Here is a 25,960-nt window from a genome sequence, read left to right as displayed (position 1 = left end):
CACATTTCCTGTGTCCTTATGTTTACAGGGGGGGGGGACAAGCACCTCCACCCCAGGACACCACAGAAAATGTATCAAGGCCGACAGGAAGCGGTGCAGCTTCCTAGGTCTAACCAACAGTAGTATTATTCCCTTCAGGGGACTGTCGCATTAAGTTGACAACATACAACTACTTTAAAAAAATACCTGTTGAGCATTCGGGTTGATGTTATCCACTGCCCAACTCCACCGAAATTGCTGGCCTTGTGCCAAAATTTGAAACTATTATTATTATGGCATGTAAAAACACCCACTACTCTCTCGGAGTGGTTAGCGTTAGGAAGGACATCCAGATGTAGAGATTTTGCCAGATCAGATTGAGCCTGGTGCAGCCCACTTGCTTGCCAGACCTCAGTCAAACCGTCCAACCCATGCAAGCATGGAAAGCGGACGTTAAACAACGATGATGATGATTATAAGGCGGCGAGCTGGCAGAAACGTTAGCATGCCAGGCAAAATGCTTAGCGTTATTTCGTCTGTCTTTACATTCTGAGTTCAAATTCCACTGAGGTCAACTTTGCCTTTCATCCTTTCAGGGTTGATCTAATCAACTGGCCCCTTACCCCCGAATTTCGGGCCTTGTGCCTAAAGATTATTATTAAGGCAGTGAGCTGGTGCGATTGTTAGCATTGCTGGGCAAAATGCCTAGCGGCATTTCATGCGTCTTTCTGCCAAGGTCGACTTAGTCTTTCATCCTTTTGGAGTTAACAAAATAAGTACCAGTTCAGTACTGGGGTTGATGTAGTTGACTCACCCCACCCCACCAAATTGCTGCCTTTGTGGCAAAATTTGAAACCATTATTATTATTATTCAATGAGTTGGAAATCTTAAATTCTAATAGTCAATGTTTTCAAAGTAAGGTTTGCAATAAATAAATACAAAATTGTCATTCCATTGGACACCATTCCAATACTTGAGAATGATAGAAAGAAAAAAAAAAACAACTGGTTGGTCATGGTTGATCAAAAGCAAATCTGTGTCCTGGGGCAAAACACTAACAAATCATTATTATGAACTCACAAAGAATGACCCTTTATAGAATACTCGACAAGCTGTTGAGCACTCCATCTAGTGCTTGGAGTTGGTTTCAGTTCATAGTTCTTTCCAGTTGATTACAATGTCCTCAATTATCTTTGGTTTGTTGCAACCCCTCAAATCCAGTTTGTCCTTCAAAAATCTTAAATTTTAAAACTCATATAAGCGCAAGAGTGTCTGTGTGGTAAGTAGCTTGCTTACCAGCCACATGGTTCTGGGTTCAGTCCCACTGCGTGGCACCTCAGGCAAGTGTCTTCTACTATAGCCTCAGGCCAACCAAAGCCTCGTGAGTGGATTTGGTAGACGGAAACTGAAAGAAGCCCGTCTTGTATCTGTATATATATGTGTGTGTTTGTGTGTATCTGTGTTTGTCCTCCTAACATTGCTTGACAACCGATGCTGGTGTGTTTACGTCCCCGTAACTTAGCGGTTCGGCAAAAGAAGACCGATAGAATAAGTACTAGGCTTACAAAAGAATAAGTCCTGGGGTCGATTTGCTTGACTAAAGGTGGTGCTCCAGCATGGCTACAGTCAAATGACTGAAACAAGTAAAAGAGAGTAAAAGAGAATACAAGAATTAGTTATTTAAAAGTTCACGTGACGTGTACCATGGGAACTGAAGTTGTGACTCAGTTTTGATATACTGTTGGAATCACTTCACCGATTCTATTATATCACTTAATGTATTAGAGAAAGGCATCAACACCATGACTTCACAGGTGGCAGTGGTAGTAGTAGAAGTAAAGTCCAGAGATTTCATAATTTAGTAAAAATCAATATTTTTATAACTGCTCTAAATTTTGCTCTGATATATATAACCATAGTGAATTTAACCTTATTAGACAAGAGACCTTGTTTTGCTTTGGCAGCCCCAAACTAGCCAAAAGATAGAACTATAAATCAAGTGTGAACAGACAAATATTTTTATGTGCAAGTGTAAAAAGATGCGTATTTATATGTCTATTAATACACCTTATGTGTATATGTATGTAATTGTGTATGCGTGTGTAAACCTATAGACATGCAGACAAAAATATCTGCAACCTTCATGCAAAAAAAATCTGCAAATCTTGCACTATATTAGTAAACACATATTTATATACCCACATATACATACATATGTGTATGTATGTGCACACACACATATATTCTCTTTTGCTTTTTTTTTCAAGCTGAACGTGTGTGTGTGTGTGTGTGTGTGTGTGTGTTCATCTACACTACCACAGTCTGAAAGATGTTCCCACTGGAACACAGTACATCTTCACAGTGTAGGCGTAAAAGATCAATAACTTTGGTGCAACACTAACAGATTCGATGACTCACACACACACACACACACACATATATACGCATACACGCAATCATACCTTTGCACTGATGTTGAATTGCATTATCAATATCAGTTGAAAATAGCTTGTAAGATGCCGTCTTGTGTGATGGAATGTCTGTGCACTAGATTGCTGTTGTAAGCTGAGGGAAACAAAGATTTCTACATCTCTTCATTAAGTAATTCTTTTGTGTTAGAAAGCAGTTTTAGTTATTCAATCCCCTTCTGATTTTTTTTTTTTTTTCATTCTTAAATTCTTTTTTTGATGAATGAAATGCAAATATATTTGATAAGACATCATGAATGAAATGTAACTGCCAAGTTTTTTTTTTTTCTTTCTTTTGGTCTTTTTATTTTTCATTCAGTCTCCACTGCCATTTCACTTCATTAAAAATTTTTTTTCTTTCTCTATCGCCATGGCCACCACTGCTGACATTAATCACTAAATACCATCTTTGCCTTCTCTTTATCATCCCTGCTATACATGGGTCTTCTCTCATTTGATAGTCACCTCTACAACCATTTGTTGCTGTCCCCAATAAAATCACACGGTCATCACTTCCCCCATTAACTTTTACCATTATCCTTATCCTTGTCATTGGTTGGTGCTACTCCCACTAGCATTACCATTGTCTCTTTTATTACTATCATCAGCATCTTTGCCACCATCCCCATTTGATTCCTCTACTGTAACCTTCACTGTGTACCCTGCCAACACTTCCCTTATCTCAACTACTGCCACCACCACAGCAAACAAATGTGAGACCTTTAAGTGGTTGCTCAACCTGCTAAAAATAGCAACCATACCATAACTTCCTTTATGTCAGTGGATCTCAACCATTTTTTTTTTACCTATGAACACCTTTGATTACTGTTTTATTCTGACGAACCCCCGTAACCATTTGATGTTCAAAAACTAGTTTCATAGACATTTCTTTCAAAATTCCTTTTTACTTTTCACACATTCACTCACGTAGGTTAAACTATGTAAAACATTAGAGAACAAAACCTGTATCTTACAATAAATACATGAAAAGTAAAATGTTTTGGTGAGCCCTTAATATACTACTGTATGTCCTCAAATTACTAACTTATGTGGACCCCCCCTCCCACTGAAATTTTATATGGACCCTTGTTGAGAACCATTGCTCTATGTTCTAAATAAACTGTTTCTAAAAATGTGACGATGAGATGGTCATGGATGGACTGCTGTTGATCATAGATTAGCTAATTCAGAGTAGATCTGGTTTAAACAACTACCACCACCACCACTACTGACATACCAACTTTACAACTGCAGCTACTATATCACTATTATTACAATTAGTTTTGTAATGTCACCTGTACTATTAACCTCCCTCTGATCTTATTGTTGTCCAATCATGAGTGACCATCTGTAATCGGTCATTTATTGTTTGGGACCCGGACACATTATTTTCCAGGTAATGTTTGTTGTTGTGGCAGCAGGCTGGCAGAATCATTAGCACACCAGGCGAAATGCTTCACGGTATTTTATCTGTCTTTATGTTCTGAGTTCAAATTCCGCCGAGGTCAACTTTACCTTTCAGGGTTGATAAATTAAGTACTGGTTGTGTAGTGGGGTCGATCTAATCAACTGGTCCCCTCCCCAAAAATTTCAGGCCTTGTGCCTAGAGTAGAAAAGAATGTTTGTTGCTGTTAAGCCCCAGATCAGCTCTGATTAAAGGAGACCCACATTTTTTCTCAGGTAGAGTAATTCTAATGTATCCTTTCCCTTTTAAGATAAGGTGTAGTCTGATGAAGATTTTTGCTGCTATTTCTGACAAGTTAAGCAACTTAAATGATCAGAGCTTTCTCAACTGTTCTCATTCACAATTTAACAAAGTTTAGTTAATGAAAACAAATGTATAATTTAAAATACACAGAAAAAGAAATTATTCAATGATTGAGCATGAGTTTGTAAAGAACACAATTCTTGAATATTTTGTAGAATTTTAGATGATGCTGTCTCATTTCATCATCACATTTCTCTCTCTTTTCATGTGCCAAATATTTTTATGTGCAAGTGTAAAAAGATGCGTATTTATGTCTTAATACACCTTATGTGTATATGTATGTAATTGTGTATGCGTGTGTGTGTGTAAACCTATAGACATGCAGACAAAAATATCTGCAACCTTCATGCAAAAAAACATCTGCAAATCTTGCACTATACTTGTAAACACATATTTACATACCCACATATACATACATGTGTGGTAAGAAGATTGCTTCCCAACCACATAGTTGTGGGTTCAGTCCCACTGTGTGGCACCTTGGCAGGTGTCTTTTACTACAGCCTCGGACAGACCAAAGCCTTGGGAGTGGATCTGGTTCAGTCATTAGACTGTGGCCATGCTGCGGCATTGCCCTTGGGAATTTTATTCAAGTGAATTGACTGCTGTACTTCTTTTTTAAATCCTGATACTTATTCTATTGATCTCTTTTGCTGAACTACTAACTTACAGGATTGTAAACAAACCAGCACAGGTTTGTCAAGTGGTGACTGGAAATAAACACACACAAAGATGCCCACATATATATATATATATATATATATATACACACACACAAACAGGCTTCTTTCAGTTTCCGTCTACCAAATCGACTCACAAGGCTTAGGTTGGCCCATGGCTAGTGTAGAAGATACTTGCCAAAGGTGCCATGCAGTGAGACTGAACCCAGAACCATGTAATTGAGAAGCAAACTTCTTACTACACAGCCATGCCTGTGCCTATTTCTGTACTTAATTTAGAATATTTATCAAATCTTTGTCTCACAAATAATATAATTGTTGTTCTTCAATAGATTATGTCTTTCATTTCCTTCCATAGTTTATCAGTCAATTGTCTCATAAATAATCTAAATTTTATGTCTTCCCTTTTATTTCATAGTTACTGAGTTACATACAGAGCTGCCAGTAATGTTGTAGATCAGTGGTTCCCAACCTGGGGTCTGCAAAGGTAGTACTGGGGATCCATGAACTAAATTCAAAATTTTATGTGTGTGTATATATATATATATCATCATCATCATATATATATATACATACATACACACACAGATTTCATATCTACTTTATAATAACTATAGCGTAACCATTTTCTCGCACTGTCTCTGATGAAGGGATATATATAATATCTCGGAAACAGCTGTAAGACCTTCTCTTTATAAATGCTCTGATATCTTTCACAGCCTTGGATTCTTTATCTCATTCTGTAAATTTTTTTATATATACACATGCTAATATATGACCCATGTTGGACTCCTCATTGACATAATCGCTAAACCTTGAGCTTAACTATAGTCTGTCCATAGCACTTACTCGGCATTACCTGACACCTTTGGGTCTTCTTGACACCATTACCTCTCATAACCTATATATAAATATATCTCAGGCATGTGCCGTTGGTAATCACTCAGCTGGTGACGTTTATGGGATGGAACACAAGGCGTACGACTGAGTTGGAGGCAGAATTACTTCTGCCTTTTTAGCGCATAAAAAAAACATTGTTGTAGGAATGTACGCAGCATGTGTACTACAGCAATACCCTGTGTAGCTTTAATACTGAGATTGAAAGGCCAGGGGCGAATTATGCCTACCTAATCTACAAAAAAAAACAAAAAACATTTTGCATTTTATGCATAGTAATCAGAGTAACCTTCATAATTTTATTGACTTAGGGGCATATTTTGTCATAAAAGGAAAATATTACTATTGATCTATTTTATTCAGGGTAGGCACTGCCCACCTTGCCTACCCAGACAGCACGTCCCACACACATACACACATACATAAGGTTAAGCATATTAAAAGGGGTCTATGGGAAAACTCATTTATATAAAAGAGTTGGGAACCACTGTACTATAGGTAAACAAATATGAAATGTTCGTTTAGCAGACGACAATTAATTACTCTAAAGTGCATGAATATTTTGTAAAAAAAATAGTTGAGTAAAAAAAACCATATTCTTCTGTCTCCAACTTCATTAAGGAATATCCCTACAGATGACACCCCCCCACCACCACTTTAATGGCTACTACAGTTCTTGTATGTCTGTAACGTTCCCTTTCTCCTCTCACTGTTCTCATTTTCTCTCCAGTAAACACTTTTCTGGTTTTGTCTTTTTTGCCTCCTCTCTCTTCAACCAACCACCTGACCATATAACATTATAGCATTACCTTCTTCCACCTCTCACCATTTCAATATTCCCTTCTGCTAAACATTCTTTTCTCTCTCTCCTCGCCTTTCCTTTACCATATTATGCAGTTCTTCTCCCATAATTAATATTACGAATTTTGATACTAAAGCCAATTTGGTTTTAATTTGTTACTAAATGTCTCTTATTTCATTCCTCACTTCCAGCGTGCAACATACTCACGAATCTTCCGGCTGTTTCGGGCATTAGGCTTGCGGCATGTTACAGTTATAAATTCTGAACATCAGGTAAGCTTACTTCTTATCAAATTAAATGCCCTACAAATCTTTCTCTTTTTTTGCCTTTATAATTTCTACATAGAAAAAAGAAAAAAAAAATTCATGTAGCATTTAGTTGTTAGTAGTGAACATTCCAGACCAACTATTAGGGAAGGTCTGAAATCCACAGAGATTAGGAATAAGAGAAATAAAATGGTGCAACAAAGACTCAAGCTGTGTGATGGAATGTCCATATGTGGAGCTTACCATTTCTCTATATTTAAACAAGTTTCATAATAAATGTATTTTAAAAAATCTTTGCAATTTATTCAATTGAATAATTTACGATAGTAGATTTCCTTGTTTTTTTTTTAGTACTCAAACTTACAGTTTGATATCAGATGGATTAAAAAAGAAAAGTAAAAAACATGCCCAATGTTGGATCTTAAACTACTGCAGGCAATTTGTGATATCACTATTTTAGCGAACATCTCCTGTGCCGGTGGCACATAAAAAGCACCATCGGAATGGGGTCGATGCAAGTGCCCCCTGACTGGCTTCTGTGCCGCTGGCACGTAAAAAGCACCCGCTACACTCTCGGAGTGGTCAGTGTTAGCATGGGTATCCATCTGTAGAAACCTCGCCAGATCAGATTGGAGCCTGGCACAGCCTTACTGGCTTGCCAGTCCCCCAGTCAAATGACGATGATGATGAAGCATTGCGGTTTCTGATAACTGAATATTCTTTTCCTTTGTGTTTCAGGTGTGTGGCATTGTGACACGCAAAGATCTTGCCAGATTTGCAGACAAATGAGGAGAAAGAAAGCATGCAAAAACAATTTATTACAACTTTGAATAAAACACAAAATAAGTTTTTCTTCCTGGTGATGGATATTTATATTTTAAAATGGACAGTCTTGCTACATTCATTCCAGCATGAATGGGAATTTTGTGACTTTGATTCCTATGGAGTCTGCCATAAACTTGCTTCGCACCTTTTCAAAATGGTTCACTGGTAATCATGTACAGTATATGTTTTACTTGATGTAATTATATCAAGCCTTATGCAAAGTGAGAAAACAAAACGAAATCAAAGTGAGACTGGAGGAATTTGTGGTGCCACTGAATCTAAGCATTAAACTTTTATCCTGAAATATTAACAAATCTATGAAGAACAGCCAAAATGTTACAATCGTTGGCCCAGGATATATATGTACGCACACATCATCATCAGTGGACGTTAAATGATGACAATGATGATATACACACAAGCATATATATGTATAAAGCATACACACACACACAAGCATATATGTATATAATACATGCAAATATATATATATATATACAGAGTGAGAGAGAGATTCATGAATGTATTGTGAGTGCATAAGTAGTTTGTGTGAGAGATTTATATGTATATATATTAAAAAAAAGCACACACATGTAGACATCCATAATTACCTCAATGAAATAAGTTTTGAAAGTGATGCACAAATGATTTGAATTTTTTATGCAAGGAACTTTTCATTCTTTTTCATCGGGTGATAGAAATGGCTGCACTGCTCTGCATCAAACTAAACGCCAAATGGTATTTAGAATCATCCCTCTGCATCGTAAATTGAAATCATTCTGAAGTTGTAATGTGATTCAGCACAACCATTTGCTGGGAATTCTTTGTGGTGTAAAAATTTAATATTCGTTTCCAAGAAACTAGTTTAGAATAATATTATTTTGACTTTTAATGGCACTTACCTTATCTTTCACAACAAATAACTTGAACACGATTTCCTTGAATCCCTCGTGGGTTTGCAGAAGAACCAAAAGTACATGGAGGTTAATTCAGTCATCTATAGTTCTCTAGAAATTGATTTTTTTCTTTGTTTTTTTTTTTTTTTTTCTGCCAATCTGAAAAATTTATTATTAAAGATGGTGAACTGATAGAACCATTAGTGTGACAAAATGTTTGGTGGCATTTCTTCCAACCCATTATGCTCAGAGTTCAAATGTCACCGAGGTTAACTCTGATATTCATTTTTTCAGGGTCAATGAATGAAAGTACCATGTAATCAACTTCCTTCTCCCTTTCATATTTGGCCTTGTACCAAAATTAGAAAGAATTATTTATATTTTTTTCCATGTTTCTATTTTTTAAAGAATACTGGCAGTGCCTCAGCATGGCCACAGCCTTGGAGCTGAAACATAAAAGAATAAAACAATATAAATAACCGTTAAATGCTGTGAAGCACTTTCTAACAATTTAAAGTCAATAATGATTATTGTTTTTAGTATAAACATACAAGATCAAAAACTTGGGTACTTGACTAGTGTTCTACCTATAAACACTGAAAGAATAAAAGGTAAAGTTGACAGTAGCCAGATTTGAACTCAGAGCTGAGGAGCCAGAGCAAATACCACAAGCCATTTTGTCTCACACTAATAACTCTACCAATTCATTGCCCTTAATAATGATAGTGGTGGTGATGATGATAATAGTATGTGCATCTCTGATCACGAGCATCATAGCCATGTGTTGAGAGGAATTCTTTGAGGTTTGAATAATTCACCTCTGGAAACATGGGTGTTTTGTTTATCATCCTTAAAACAAACCTTATTCAGGGACATTTTGAGCAGGGTGGGCTACTCGACCTGAAAAAAATTCTAACTGAGCCCCACCTGCAAGGTCATGCACTGTTTATTTTGGTATGTGACTGTGATGCACCCCTATCAGACAGGTAGTTGTGATGGGTATACTGGGCTTCGTATATTTTACCCCAGGGTCACTTTGATGGCATGCTCTGCTCTCTCACTCAATGATTTCCAGCATTGGTACAGGATTGAAAAATTGCATGCTGGACAGAGTAGGTTAAATTGTCTCTAATACCCGACTGGTGCTTATATATCAACACTTGAAAATATGAGGATAATTGTAATAATTATTTTCTACTCTAAGCACAAGGCCTGAAATTTTGTGGGAGGGTGGTTAGTTAATTACGTCACTCCCCAGTGCTCAACTAGTAGTTATTTTAAGAACCCTAAAAGGATAAAAAGCAAGGCTGGCCTTGTTGGAATTTGAACTCAGATCATAAAGCTGAAAGAAATGCTGCTGAGCATTTTGTCCAGTGTGCTAATGGTTCTGCCATTTTGTTGCCTTAGTAATAATCAGGATTTATAACCTGGGAATAAGGCTCAATATTCTGGGTGAGGGGACAGTTGATGATAGCAACTCCTGTTCTTGCTTAGCATATATTTTATCATCCTTGAAAGGAGTGTGTCATAAAATTTGACTGAAAGGAGTTAATGTAGGATATTCACTCTGACTTCGTAAAACCTTCACCGGCAATGACTACCCAAAACGGAACCATGGGTTGCAGGGGTGGTGCCTGAGTGGTGCAATGGTGTTACCTGTCAGGTGAAGGGAATCACCAACAAATGGTGGATGCAGTGACTAGTTGTTACAGCACATGCCCCCATACTACTACTGATTTAGGCACAAGGCCATGATAATGACGACAACATTCTGAATAGGACATTGACATGCATGTTCTGAAATTCCATGACAAATTCTTCCAAAATGTATCATAAAATAGAACAAATTTGTCTGAGACTTTTTAGTTTTGTTTTCAAATGTTATTGCATTCTTATCATGGTTAGGTTTTTAATTTAAAAATTTATTTTCATTTATTTGATTTCACTTAAAAGTTTTGTTTATTTTAAAAAAAAAAAATCTGATATTTACCTCATAATGCTTTATCTTCAGTTGATTAAATGAACACCATTGCTTTTTCATGACCTCGATAGCTTAAAAAAAAAACATGTTTATTACTTACATGCTTAATAAAAAAGAATTTCAATGATTGATTAACACATCATTGATCACATGAACTTTTTCATATTCTAACTGAGAATATTCTCTGAATATTTTACAAAGCCAAACTAGATTTAAAGGAAGGCTTTCAGTGAATTAATGGACATTATTGCCAGAAATTTGGTGTAAAACAGATTTCAATGTTCCCAATATATTAGTGATGCAAGAATCCTAATTCTGTATGATTTAGTTTGTCTTTCTCAACAAAACTAATTCTTTTACCATTTTTTTTTTTTTAAAAAGAGTTTTTTGCATGATAATTCCCTAGTTTGGCAATGTATGCATATTTTATAAATCAGAGAAAATAATTCTGAAAGAGTATTAAAAAAAAAAAAAAGCAGTGGTTCCTTTTTCGGTAAGTGAATGTTCCAATACTCAAATGTTCCATTTTATTTGTAACTGACACCAAATTTATAAACTCGTTTTGATTTAATTTGTTCATAATTACCTGAAGAATACTTTGAATAAAGTCAATCTTTATTTTCTTACAATTCTTGTTTTCTACCCTTTCTCCTATATCCCTTCAGCATTCAAACCAGTCTTATCCAGTCTAAATATTCTACTTGGTTTATTTTTAAAAACCAGCCAGATCTGGCCTGTCCTACAATGTCATTCTAAAAATAGAACAATTACATCATTGAAATCGCAAAGCTATGAGATAATGCATGATTAGGCTGTGTGGCAAGTAGCTTGCTTACCAAAAAAAATGGCTCTGGGTTCAGTCCCATTGCATGGCACCTTGGGCAAGTGTCTTGTGCCTCAGGCTGGCCAAAGCCTTGTGAGTGGATTTGGTAGACAAACTGAAAGAAGCCTGTCGTATGTATATTATATATATGTTTCCCCACCAATGTTGGTGTATCTATGACCCCATAACTTAGTGGTTCAGCAAAAGAGACCGATAGAATAAGTCCTGGGGTCGATTCATTCAGCTTAAGGTGGTGCTCCAGCATGGCCGCAACAAGTAAAAGATGAAAATCAGAGAAAGTACCACCAATTTGCAGCATAAGAATTAATGGAACAACCTTGAAACAAGTCATTAGAGTTAGATATTTGGGAAGCATCATTACATCGGATGGGAAAAAAAATGATAAAAGGATTAGACAAGTGAAGGCAGCTTCCAGTGACATCAAAGATTTACTGTCACATAAGCAATTATCAATAAGAATGAGGAAAAGAGTCTGTGGGGTATATATAGAATCTATTCTTACAAAATGGTAGTCTGACTTGGATCATCAACAAACAAGTGCCATAGCTTATCAATGCTGCAGAAATATGGTTTCTTAAACAAAGTTGAAGATATCTTATGCAAATGGATTTGGAGAATTATCTTGAATAAATTAGATTACAGCTTCTGGTCCAATTGGGAAAATATAAGTATGCTTGACAGTCTTTTGAATTCCTGGAAGTGTCTATTCTTTGGAGTTTCAATGAGAATGTTGTCTCATTGAATATTGACCAAGAAGAAGAAAAGAAATAATCCCAGTGTAGTACTGTCTGTTCTCAAAACTTTCTTCCCAATCTCAGGAATCTGATCAGAGCATTACATCAGTTTGACATTGTAAAGTCTTAAAATAATTTAATATGCAAAGTGTAGTCGAAAAGTATCTGACCTTGATATTTTTGCACAAAATAATAATGCGTGAGCAAAATCCACACGGGTTTTAGGTGACCGCGTCCTTCCTGAGCATGCCTCAAAATTTTTGTGCCTGTAGTGTGCACCATTCACCTGCAGTGACGCGTTGAGTACAGACGTGAAGAGTGTGCTGTGCAATTTTTCTTTTTGTGTCAAGATGACCGAATACATTGATCAAAGATATTCTATCAAAAACTTGGTGATACGTAAGTCCAGACTATAGAAAAGATTCAGAAGGCCTTTGGAGATGATGGTATGGGAAAACACAAATAAAAGAGTGGTACAACCGGTTCAAAGATGACCACACCTCAGTGGACAGTGAGTCACATTATGGCAGACCATTGACTAGCAGAAACGGTGAAATGATTGCAAAGGTTCAAGGAATAGTCTATGAAGACCATCGTGTGACTATTGAGGAGATTGTTGCCGAAGATGGAATCAGCCATGGGTCAGTTCAGTTAGTTCATTCCGCCCATGTTGTCCAAGCATTCCTCGTCAAGCAAAACACACCACTTTGTTCATCGGGATTCCTACTGCCCAGACTTGGCTCCGTGTGGCTTGGCTATTCCCAAAGCTAAAGATAAACACTGAAAGGGAGAAGATTTGAGTCAACAAAGGACATTAAGCAAAATTTGATGGCACAGCTCTACAGAATCCCAAAAAGTGATTTCCAGAAATGTTCCCAGGAACGCTGGCAGAAGTGTGTAGACCCCAAAGGCAAATACTTTAAAGGAGACTAAACCAAAATGGTGTGTTTTTTAATATTACTTGTTTTCTGGCCAAAGGTCTGATTCTCTTTGACTACACCTCATATGGCTATCAGGTTTCAATAAATAACACATTTCCAATTCATGTCACCATGTTTAAGAAAATATCTGCTTCACCCATTTTCAGGTTCAAACTGAAGAAAGGTCATGGGTTGGTGGGGTAAAATTTGAACTTAGAACATAAAAACAGACAAAATGTCACTAACCATTGTGTCTGGCATGCTAATGAATCTCCTAGCTTGCTGCCTTACACAGTAGTGTAATTGCGTTGAAGTGCTGAGCTCCCTTCTCATGGTTTTGCAGATGTCAGTTGGAAACTACAGATATACTTCCATGAATCACTTTATGAAAAGCGACAGTTTGCAAGTAACTGAAAACTTCAGAAGATTATGAGACTATTGATTATGAGTGTGATTAGAGTTGAAGTGCAACAGCTAAGGGATCTAGCTACTAGTTTATTATCGGTATCTCATTTCTGGACAGAACATTTTATTATCCATTGCTTCAGCTGACACAGCGACTGGAATAAAAGTGTCATATTTTCTGGTTAAAAGGTCAATGCAAAGGTTAATACATATTTATGAAAATTGTTCCATTGTCCGTGCCAAAGCAGACAATGGAACGTGGTGTAGTTCCCAGCTTTGCCCAGCTCCTGTCAAACCATCCAACCCATGCCAGCAAGGAAAATGGACATTAAATGATGATGATGATGATGTTTGTAGTTAAGAATTCAATATAAATTATTATTATTAAGGATTACAACAAATTTTGTCGCATAACTAAATTCAGAAATCATAAAATGACAGAGTTTGGTATAACCTTCATGGCTGAATCTTTCATAGCTGAAGAATATATTCAATTGCAACTTGAGACATTTACCATGTATTGAGCTGGATTTCATTATAATGAATTCCAGGATTCTCTCTATGGATGGTGAACTTTGAAAGAGCTAATGTAAGCATAATGTTTATTTTAACACATAAAAATGATTTTTTTTTTTCTAAACTTAATATCATCTTCATCATCATCATCATCGTTTAACGTCCGCCTTCCATGCTAGCATGGGTTGGACGATTTGACTGAGGACTGGTGAAACCGGATGGCAACACCAGGCTCCAATCTAATTTGGCAGAGTTTCTACAGCTGGATGCCCTTCCTAATGCCAACCACTCAGAGAGTGTAGTGGGTGCTTTTACGTGTCACCCGCACGAAAACGGCCACGCTCGAAATGGTGTCTTTTATGTGCCACCCGCACAAGAGCCAGTCCAGGGGCACTGGCAACGATCCCGCTCGAAAGATTTCATGTGTCGCCCGCACACGAGCCAGTCTGGGGGCGCTGGCAACTCGATTTCGATTTCACTTGCCTCAACAGGTCTTCACAAGTGGAATTTAGTGTCCAATGAAGGAAGGAAGGTACGCATAAGTGGGCTGGCTGGGCCTTAGATTTTGGTCTCACTTCGCTTGCCGGGTCTTCTCGCGCACAGTGTATTTCCAAAGGTCTCGGTCAGAAGTCATCGCCTCGGTGAGGCCCAATGTTCGAACAATTATTCTGGTACCAACGTAATTTCATCTTAACTGAAAATTCTAGAAAAGTTAAGAAATAAGCAAAAAATTTTCATGTTATTAAACCTTATATTTAGAGGTTAAACATTTTTTTTTCTTTCTTTAATGGCAGTGGACTGTCAAAATCATTAGTTTAATAGACTGGTAGTATATACTTACTGCCCTCCACATTAAGTCCAAATCTTACAAAAGTAATATGCGCCTTTCATCCATTTGCAGTTGATAAAATAAGTCCTGGTCACTGAAACTATGTCCTCTCCAAATTGTACCAATGTCAGTGATCAATATTTTCAGTTTGATCTCTGATTGTTATTGGGTATTTCATTCTTGAATGTGCACAAAACACTAGACTGAAATCTAAACTAAGAATCTTTAAAGCGATTGTTTGTTGTCCACTTAATGTGACTGTCCCATGAAAGAGAAGAATGCTACTGTTATTTAGCCCTAGGAAGCACTGCTTCCTGTCAGCCTTGACATATTTCCTGTGTCTTTATGTTTACAAAGGGGGAAGATAAACACCTCCACCCAGCATCCAGAGACTAGTTTCAGAGTCATTGCTCATCATCAGTCTGGAGTAGCATGGTTTGCTAGCTTAATTCTTTATTGCAGGCACAAGGCCTAATTACAGAGGGGACATACAAAGACATGCGGGAATAAAAAAAAACACATGAAAGGATGAATGTGAAATGAATAAAATTACAACTTTATTCTCCCATTTACATTCGAAAATGTTCTGAACACAACCGTCCTGCTCTCCATCCCTCCTCCCCTGGCAGGGTCACCCCTATATTTCACCCCTCCTCCCCTATCATACCACAATACTTGGTTATCTTTTCCTCATTCCACCCTATCATCTCCAGCCCCAGCACATGCGGGTCTAGGGGAACTCGACCTCCAGCAGCCCCCGCACAAAAAAAATCTCGCCCAGAACTCCTCAAAAAACAACAAAAGGGCGTGGCTTGCTATCTGTCGATGCCCATCTGCCTTTGAAAATATATTTCAAGTGAAATACATTCACTGATTTTTGAAAATAGAAATAATATATTTCTAAATCTCTCAGAGAGATTTAGAAATGTATTATCTCTAAGAATGTTTATTTCTAAACTAATATAATAAAATTCTTATCTTCTGGCCACAGATATTCATGTACAGTTTATGCTACAGCTTAAGATAATTTATATTTATCTTTCAAGAAAGGTAGCCATATTAAGCTAATGTCACAACTGGTTTCACTTATTCTATTAACAATAAGCATTACATGGACCGGTTCTTTCGTCCAAGTTTCTGCAGTTATTGTGTGTCAGTTATGAATGTCTCATCCCATAATAGTGTCCTTTCTCATACCAAACCCATTCAGTTGGTTCCGATGTTCTGACCCTTGCCTCTGTCCTCAGTACATCATGCGACTCACTTGACATGCTCTGTCGTTTTGCTCCAAATAAACCCTAATGGAGTCTACTTCATGACAAAAGACATTCCTACCATGAACACCTCATCTGCCTGAGCATTGCATACCTCATACTACGTTATCTGTTTTCAATATGGTAGAGTGTAAGCTGAGGGTCATTTTCCTGTTATTTCTAGCAAGTTAATTGACAACTTAGAAGTTTCTTTGAGGGCTTAATTGAGGTACTTTATGAGTTTACATGGTCTGCAAGTACTACAAAGTCATCTTAAAACCATCCTCCACATACAAGTAAAAGTGTGGCTGTGAGGCATGGAGTTTACTCCCCAACCACATGGTTCCGGGTTCAGTCCCACTGCGTGACATCTTGGGCAAGTGTCTTCTGCTATAGTCTTGGGCTGACTAAAGCCTTGTGAATAGATTTGATAGATGGAAACTGAAAAAAGCCCATCATGTACATGTGTATATACATATATGTGTGTGTGTCTGTGTTTGTACCTCACCACCACTTGACAACCAGTGTTGGTGTGTTTACATCCCCATAACTTAGCAGTTCAGCAAAAGAGACTGATGGAATAAGTACCAGGCTTAAAAACAAAGTACTGGGGTCAACTCATTCGACTAAAAATTCTTCAAGGTAGTGCCCTAGCATGGCCTCAGTCTAGTGACTGAAACAAGTGTTATAGATAAAAGAGCCCTCCTCTGTTGAAACCAGTTGTGAATAAGCTCATCAGATAAAGCCTGGTCCTTTGTAGGACATCGATGGTGTATCTTAAATTGGTTCTATTAAATGTGCCAAATCTTTCCCATATGAAGAGATTTTCCTCAGGATAGGAAAATAATGATATTAATCAAAAAACGAGTCCGCTGATATCAGAATTTCTGTTCAAATCTTGCTTCTTGATGGCACCAGAACCTTTTACACCACAACCAAGGCCTCGTATTATTTTTATTTTACTGTCCTACTCATGTTTTCTCTCCACCAACTTGGAACAATTCAAGCTGAACACTAATTCTACTGAACTCAAATGATTATCTTAGGGAAGATCCAGAGAGACACGGATTAGTTTATTTTTCTTAATGAATTTTTAAAAAAAATATTGGAACCTGTGGAAGAGGGAGACCGAGGAAGACATGGGATGAGGTGGTGAAGCATGACCTTCGAATGTTGGGTCTCACAGGGGCAATGACGAAAGACTGAGACCTCTGGAGATATGCTGTGACTGAGAAGACCAGGCAAGGAAAGTGAGATCACAGCTGTAGCCTACACCAGTGTTACATAACCAGCCCATTTAAAAAGTACCTTCAAACGGTCAGGCAACATGCCATGCTTGACGAGAACTATTGAGTCAAGTAAATCAAATCAAATGGAAATTGTAGTTGTAGATGTAACCAGTGCTGGTGGCATGCAATAAGCACCATTCATGTGTGGGCCGCTGCCAGAGCTGCCTGACTGGCTCCCCATGCCAGTGCAACATAAAAAGCACCATCCGAATGTGATCAATGCCACCCCAGCTGTGGCACGTAAAAAGCACCATCCGAACGTGGCTGATGCCAGTGCCATCTGACTGGCTCCTGTACTGGTGGCACGTAAAAAGCACCCGCTACACTCTTGGAGTGGTTGGCGTTAGGAAGGGCATCCAGCAGTAGAAACATTGCCAGATCAGATTGGAGCCTGGTGCAACTGCTGGCTCTCCAGACCTCAAACTGTTCAACCCTTGCCAGCATGGAAAACAGACATTAAACGATAATGATGATGATGATGATTGAGAAAGCTATGAATTTGAAACAATAAACTTTTGATATGCTAGCAAAGCTTGCTCCAAAGAAATTAGTGTTTACGAGTTGAGCCACTTAGAGTTAAAGTAAGGTAGAGTAAAGTGCTCCAGTGATTAAATTTGCCTTATTATTAGAAACAATCCATCCATGAAATGAGTGTGGTAAATATTTTACCAAACCAATTAGAGAGATATATCTTATCCAAGATTCAACATACATTATCGCTACTTTTATTTATTTTATCTTAATTTTTACTCTTAAAAGTTTTTTTTTTTTTGCTTCTCCTCATAACAAAGTTTACATCTTATTTTTCCCTTGAATTGATAATTTTAGTGTTATCTTTAAAATCATTTCCTATAATTACAATAGAACAGTTTTGCTTACTTACACCACGAGACAAGCATACATTCGTATTTATATATGCTGATAACAAATAGAAAGTGTTTATGCAAATTTTTTTTTATTTAGCCTACTCTCTAACTAATGATGATGATGATGAAGATGACAAAGAAGAGGAGGATGGTGGTGGCAGGGTTGATGACAATGATCTCATAATAATAATTTTTTACAATTTATAACAATTTTTTTTATATTCATATGATTCTTTAAAAGCAAGTCTACAAATCTCAATTTACTTCACTTTAGTTATAACAATAAATATTTGCTTTTAACATTGTATATTGAACCCAATAATAATTTTTTTTTTTTTACCAAATAAAAATATTTATTTTAAGAGTATTATTAGACTGATGTAATGATCATTACATTATTGAGACAGACAAAACAAAAGGAAACCAACTTTTGCATGTCTAGAATTGTGGAAATACGAAATTGGAAATAAGTTAATATTTCTGATGATTCAATTGACTATTTAACCATTGAGTTGCCAAGGAGTTAAAAGATTAGCATCTGATCTATTATCAATTCCTGGTGAAACAGTTTTCCTTTCGCTATACACTCAGTGCTTGTTTCCATGTTTTGTGAGAGGAAGAGAGGCAGCATCTAAGGCCCTTTCATGCATTCCTAGATGGGTTATAGAAATGTGGCTGAACTTCAGTTTATGTATGATGTGAGCGAGAATACAGATGACAAGAGAAAAAGTAGTCTTGGGTGAAGTGGGGAAACAGTTTGCTTATTAGTTCTGAGAAGCAAAAGTCACTGTAGTTGCAGTGGATGAGTTAGATTTTAACTGAACGATTATCAGCTGGTATCAACGAAAGACGTATTGGTTGCTTGGGATATTAGTTGAGTGTTGTTGTTGGCTGATCCGTGGTGATAACTGGTTGAGTTGATGAACGAAAAGATGTTTCATGGGGGCTGCATAAAGAATTAACTGAGCAACAACTGTGAATGTTTCACAGAAGATTTAATTATCGCACAAAAAAGTGATACTGTGCGAGTCTTTTACAGATAACAACAGCAATGATTCCAGATTGGGTGAGAGATACTGCTTCGAGTTTACAACAAGCTATTGATACGGCAACATACAGCTTGCCTAATGAAGCTGAAAACAATTATGCTATATTTATGGTGATGAAGGTCCCTGTCATCTATCTTAGCTGATAATGTGTCTCCATTCTTGACTGTCTGATGTGGCAACAATGGAGACACATGTCATACAGCTGCCTCAACATTCTGCAATTAATCACTGCCAAAAGTGACCTTTTATAGGACATAAGGAGGAGGAGAAGATTCAAGGAGATTGAATCACATGATGGCTTGATGCTGATTGGTTGAATCTCTGCTACATTCATAATCCACAGACAAGTAGTCTGTTACATAACCTCTTCATTCTTTCGCTATTGCTTAGAATATTATAATTATTTCACCAGATTAAAAGATAACAATGTCAGTTGTTCCTTCAGGGTGTGATGACCTTACATGACATGACTCCTGGACATAATTGGCTCTGGCTGACAGTGCCTTGTATGGGCTCCTATAGATCCTCAGCTATAAGTCTCACTAAATTGTGAGATAAGGGCTGGACTGTAAATTCAATAAATCAAGTGGAGAACATTGGGCCTTACTGAGGCAATGACTAGTGAACGAGACCTTTGGAGATATGCTGTGCTTGAGAAGACCCGACAAGTGAGACCATAACCCGTAGCCTATGCCAGTGGGTGTAACCAGCCCACTTATGAGTACCTTTCATTCATTGGACAATAAACTTTGCTTGCGAAGACCTGTTGAGGCAAGTGAAATCAAAATCGCTGATATGGCCAATGACAGTACTGCCTGATTGGCACTCGTGCCAGTGTAATGTTAAAAGCACCATCCGAGAGTGATCATTGCAAGGGACGCTGATTGACTCCTGTACCAGTGGCATGTAAAAAGCACCATTCGAGTGTGATCATTGCCAGCGTCGCCTAACTGGCACATGAAAAAACAACATTCGAGCATGGTCGTTGCCAGAACCACCTGACTGACTCTCGTGCCGGTGGCACGTAAAAGTACCCACTACACTCTCAGAGTGGTTGGCGTTAGGAAGGGCATCTAGCTGTAGAAACCTTGCCAGATCAGATTGGAGTATGGTGCAGCCATCTGGTTTACCAGTCCTCAGTCAAATCATCCAACCCATGCTAGCATGGAAAGTGTACATTAAACAATGAGGAGGATGATTGAAATACAAGGACCTTGAGATTGTGAAATCTATGACGTGGCAATTAAAAACCAAAATTATCCCTGTTGTTGTTGTGGGTAACCTGGGAATGATCAAGCAAGATATTGGCAAATTTATTTTATGAGATCCAAGGGAAACCAACAATCTACATCGAGTTGAAAGAATAATAATAATAATAATAATAATAATAATAATAATAACAAGAGCACTCAGAGAGCACAAACATCCTCTCAACAATCCGGCAGAGAGGATTATTAAAATGAGACTATTTGAAATAAACTTGGCTGCTCTCACAAACGAGAATACTGAAAATGAACCTGACCACTCTCAAAAATTAAGTAAAAATAGAGGTAAAATAATCTGGTATCGGATCGATCCCATAATCTAATCAGTTCATGCCAGTCATGAGGCCAAACATCCCTGAAAGTTTCATCTGAATCCATCCAGCAGTTCTTGAGATATCTTGTCCATGGACAAAAAAACAAACACAACTGAAAACAATACCTCTGCCTTCGCTAAGGCAGAGGTTATAATAACAATAATAATAATCATGTAGGAAATATTAAGGAAAATGTTTTAATCCTAGCCAAATTTGTGTGTAGCTAAGTGTATGTTAGGGTTGCTTTTCTACATGCTTCTTTGTTGAATTTATTTGACTATTGTCTTCCAAGAAACCAAATGAATCACCATTGTCATACAAAATAATAGATTGTATTTCTTAAATTGGTTACAATCTTCTTTGTAATACACACTCATTGGCTTACTCGTGTTCTTTATTCAGGAGAGAAGCCTTGCTTGAAGTTATGTTCCACTTTTCTCTCTTTTCTTCATGAAATAATTATAAAATACTCTGTTGTTTCCTGTGTCTACTTTTAATAATTCAATTTTTAAATCTAGCATTTATCTTCTCTATAATTTTCAGACAGTTTGTTTGGGAAATTTCATTTCTTCATTAGAATAAAGCATTCCAGAGAATGAAGCATAAAAGTAGATAAGAATATTTGAAAAGATTAATGTTCGTTTTTACTTTACAAGTCAATGCCAAAAATATTTACAACAATAGTAACAGGTAGAATGCTTCAAATTAGGAGGCTGGGAATAATTATCATCATCATCACCGTTTAACGTCTGTTTTCCATGCTGTCATGTGTTGGACAGTTCGATTGGGGTCTGGGAAGCTAGGAGACTGCACCAGACTCCAGTCTGATCCAGCAATGTTTCTACAGCTAGATGCCCTTCCTAATGCCAACCACTCCGTGAGTGTAGTGGGTACTTTTTATGTGCCACCACTACAGGGGCCAGAGGAGGCTGGCAGCAACCACGATCGGTTGGTGCTTTTTACATGCCACCAGCACGGGGATCACAACTACAATTTCCATTTGATTTTGATGCACTTGACTCAATAGATCTCCTCAAGCACAGCAGGTCGTCCTACAAGCCAAGGTATTTTTGAACAGGTTGGTTATGCGAAACTGGTGTAGGATGCAGCCATGACTCCAATTCTTGACAGGTATTTTGATTTATCACTGAAGGATGCAAAAAAGCAAATTTGACCTCAAATGGATTTGAACTTAAAATATAAAAGCTTACGACTAAATATCACAAAGCATTTTGTCTGATGCTCAAATAATTTTTATTAATCCACCATCTTGTTATTAATAACATGTAATAAGATGCACCACCCAAAGGCAATCATGCATCGTCTTTACCTTTCCAGAGAGACTGAAGCTTGATCCAGTTTGAACTTTCTTATAGAATCACCACAACTGGACTGGCCAAATATCTTGAAACAACTAAAAACTGGATGCTTAAATTTGTTGAAAATCATGAGAGGCATAAGAACTTTCATTCTGTCTTGAAGGAGAGCAAAAAATTTGCTACTGGTTTCATGCATGATTCTCAAGTGCTGAACAGCAACTGTTGTTGCTAAGAAAGTAAAATTAATGGGAAAACAAAAAAAAAAACGCATGAACAGTTGGTTGGAAGGTGGGAATAGAAACCTCTGCACAGCAAATATGTGGTCCATAGCAAAGATGCTGATGTTGACCAGAAGCACACCCATCAGTGGCTATGGAACTGAAGGCAGAGAATCAAGGGTTTATTTTAGCTGGTCAAGATCGAAGCTTACTGACCAGGAACTACCAAGCCAATGTGATAAAAAAACGGAGTAATTCCAAAGTGCTGCTTCTGCAATGAAGTGACTGAAACTGAAATACTGGACCACTTAATCTTGGTTTTAACACTGGGAGAGCATAAATCAAGACATGTAACAGAACTGACCAATATCTACACTGCTTAATATGTTGGTATTATAAAGTCAAAACTGACAAGTGGTATAAACATCTCACTGAGGCTGTAACTGAGGAAGAAAATGTAACGATTCTTTGGGACTTTGCAGTATATACAGACCGAACCATCAAAGTTAATAAACAGGATATTGTTGTAAAAAACCAAAATAATAAAATCTGTTTAATGATGGACATGAGTATCCCTTGTGATCAAGATATTGTAGCAAGAGAATTTGACCAGTTCAGAAAATATAAAGATTTTCCTTACTGGCATCTCGAGGTGATTGCAATACCTGTGATTGTAGGAAAACAAGGAATGAATGAAAAGGGTACTGCCGATTATCTTAGAATGATCTCTGGTTTACCATACTTGCAAGAGATCCTTGTTTAACTGGTATGTCACACATACAGAGAGAACTATTGCCTCTGTGAAAACCTTCCTTGTGATTTGAGGGAAATTCGGTCGTTATTTCTAACAAGTCTTGTAAACACATAAATGCTCCCTTGGGTGTGGCTCCACTACACTAAGTTATCATAGTGATGTTAGATGTGGCTCTACGTTACTAATAATTACTTCATAAAAATATATCTTTAATTTGTTACCTTTTACTTGCTCTGGTCGTTAGACTGTGGCCATGCTGGGGCACCACCTTGAAGAAGTTTTTAGTCAAATGAATCAATTTTTTTTTTTTCCTTTTAAGCCTGGTCTTTATTGTAGGAGTCTGTTAGGTTACGGTTACGTAAATACACCAACATCAGATGTCATGCAATGGTGAGGGACACACAGAAAGGCAGGCTTCTTTCATTTTCAGTACCAAATCCACCACTCAAAAGGCTTTGGTTAGATGAAGGCCATTGCAGAAGGCACTTGCCCAATGTGCTACGCAGTGGGAATGAACCCAGGACCATGTGGTTCGGAGACAAGCTTCTTACCACACAGCTATACCTGTATGGTGAAAAAATTTGAACTCAGTTTGGCAAACATTAAATGAAACAGTTTTGCCTGAAATATCAGCGTTCATATCTTTTCAAACTTTTCCAAATTTGCAAAACTTACAAAATAATTTCTAACCAACTGACTACCACCAGCTTCCTTGGGTCCTGGTTTTTATTCACCAAACTAAATACCATCAAGAATTCTTGTTCTGTATCCAATGTAATCCATTGCTCCAAATGTATAATTGGATACTTTCTTACCTCTTAAATGTTAAGCAGAAGAAAAGCCTCATGTCAGACTGAGGTATGCAGAGTTACATGCCTTCAAACTCATGTTCACTCTTTAAATATCACTTGACAGCATTGTTATTATAAGAAATAGCATTTAAAATGGAAACAACAAACTCACTTATGTATGCATAGCATTCACTATGCATATATACATATCATTCGTATATAAAGAAGACAACTCACATACTATTGTCGTCATCGCTGTCATCATCGTCGTCGTCATTATCATTGTTGTCATCAACATTTAATGTCTGTCTTCCATGCTGGCACACATTGGACAATTTGACCAGAGCTTGCAAGGCCAAAACCCGCACCAGGTTCCATTGTCTGTTTTTCTATGGTTTCTATGGCTAGACACCCTTCCCAATGCCGACCACTTTACAGAGTGTACTGGGTGCTTTTCACTTGACACCAGCAGAATCACCAAGTGCTTTGCAAAGACAAAAAAAAAGTCTTTCATCTGGGAGTGAGGGGGGTCTGTGCCCTTACACCAGTTGAGAGATTTAAGGCATAGAAAAGAGAGATAAAGGTATCTTGCTGTAGAGCAGATACATGGATGGCATCTATAACTACATAAAGGTGGAAAAAGTGGAATTTCTGATTTTTTTACCTTCAAACCATTCCTGTGTTCATGGCATAAACTGAAGTAACTTTTAAGAAATAATCAAAACCAACTTGCAGACACAGCTTTTAGAAGCTTACCTTCCATTATTCTATGACCTTTGTCTTGGATAGATTCTTAAATACAAATGCACTTTAACATGTCACTGTTATGAAATCTCAATGGAAATATTTTTTGTTGTCTGCTTAGACTTAATATAAACTCATTAAGTACCCTTATTTTTGAATTATGTGAGACACAGTTTGGAAAATGTTTGTTACCAATAGCAATTGAATGTCGTAACAAAGCTAATTGTTGGCAAGGAGCCTTATACGTTCACTGCCAATAGAAGTATCAAAAATTCATATAACATGTTCCAGTAAATTAAAAAAATAAAGATAAACAAATAATATAATCTCATGCAGAGAATATCTTTTATCTTTTACTTGTTTCAGTCATTAGACTGCAGCCATGCTAGAGCACCACCTTGAAGAATTTTTAGTCAAATGAGTCAACCCTGATACTGTTTTTCTGTTTGTAAAGCCTGGTACTTATTCTGTTGGTCTCTTTTGCTGAGCTGCTAAAGTGATGGGGATGCAAACACACCAACATTGGTTGTCAAGCAGTGGTGGGGGTCAAACATAAATACACACACATGTAGGTGTGTGTGTGAGTGTGTGTGTAAATATATATATATATATATATATATATATAAATATTAATAATTTAGAGAAGAACCACAAGGTGCAACTCAAGCAATGAAGGAGGTCAGCCACCATCAAGAAAAACATACCCTTCAAAATACTGATTTAAAAAAACTATAAAATCCAAAAGAAAATTTATAAACCATAAAATCCATAAAATATCAGATTAAAAATTTAATTCAGTTTAGTAAATTTATAAAAACGGAAGTGAATAATAGACTACGCGCGTTTCGTGGCCACATAAAAATGGAAAAGATCTGGGCAATTTATAATAAATTGATCAAGATAAGTTCCACTCAGAATGAGGGCAATCTTCGGGTCTTGTAACTTCAAAAAACGTAAACTAATATTTAAAAATTCAAATAAAATAAAATAGGAAAATAGGTTTGTTTTAAAGATGATGAACAAAACACCCATATTTCCAAAGGTGAATAATCCAAACCCCAAAGAATTCCTCTCAACACGTGGCTATGATGCTCCCCCACTACTTCTGCAGGTGATCAGAGATGCACATATTGTCAGCCACTAAAGGACACGCTCAATTGGTTAAGGTCAAACAACTGACAAGCAAATCTGTGGTATTGAGCAGAATATTTGCTGTAGCCCATCTTTTATACCAAGACAAAACAATGTCCATGATAACATTTCCAATCAATTAAGATCAGAAGTCAT

At 37.2% G+C, this 25,960-nt stretch overlaps 1 protein-coding gene and 1 long non-coding RNA gene across 4 annotated transcripts in view; one reads left to right on the top strand and one right to left on the bottom strand.

The window, feature by feature from the left end:
* LOC106868896 (H(+)/Cl(-) exchange transporter 7) overlaps positions 1-11,192 on the top strand; it is an 88,991-nt gene extending 77,799 nt beyond the window's left edge. For all 3 annotated transcript variants that reach the window (XM_052975410.1, XM_052975414.1, XM_014914358.2), the window contains 2 exons: positions 6,787-6,867; positions 7,600-11,192. In XM_052975410.1, coding sequence (XP_052831370.1) covers positions 6,787-6,867; positions 7,600-7,650 — 132 coding nt within the window. In that variant the 3' untranslated portion in view covers positions 7,651-11,192. The remainder of the gene's footprint in view (positions 1-6,786; positions 6,868-7,599) is intronic.
* LOC106868901 (uncharacterized) overlaps positions 5,009-25,960 on the bottom strand; it is a 60,772-nt gene continuing 39,820 nt past the window's right edge. Inside the window, exons 3-5 of the long non-coding RNA XR_001409352.2 lie at positions 10,573-10,634; positions 8,589-9,028; positions 5,009-6,932 (exon numbers count right to left, since the gene is read on the bottom strand). This is a non-coding gene — a long non-coding RNA (uncharacterized LOC106868901). The remainder of the gene's footprint in view (positions 6,933-8,588; positions 9,029-10,572; positions 10,635-25,960) is intronic.

The sequence above is a fragment of the Octopus bimaculoides genome, chromosome 2 (genome assembly GCF_001194135.2).
Source record: "Octopus bimaculoides isolate UCB-OBI-ISO-001 chromosome 2, ASM119413v2, whole genome shotgun sequence".
NCBI lineage: Eukaryota > Metazoa > Mollusca > Cephalopoda > Octopoda > Octopodidae > Octopus > Octopus bimaculoides.
The sequence above is the reverse complement of the archived record's forward strand: the minus strand, read 5'-3'. Positions and strand labels throughout refer to the sequence as shown.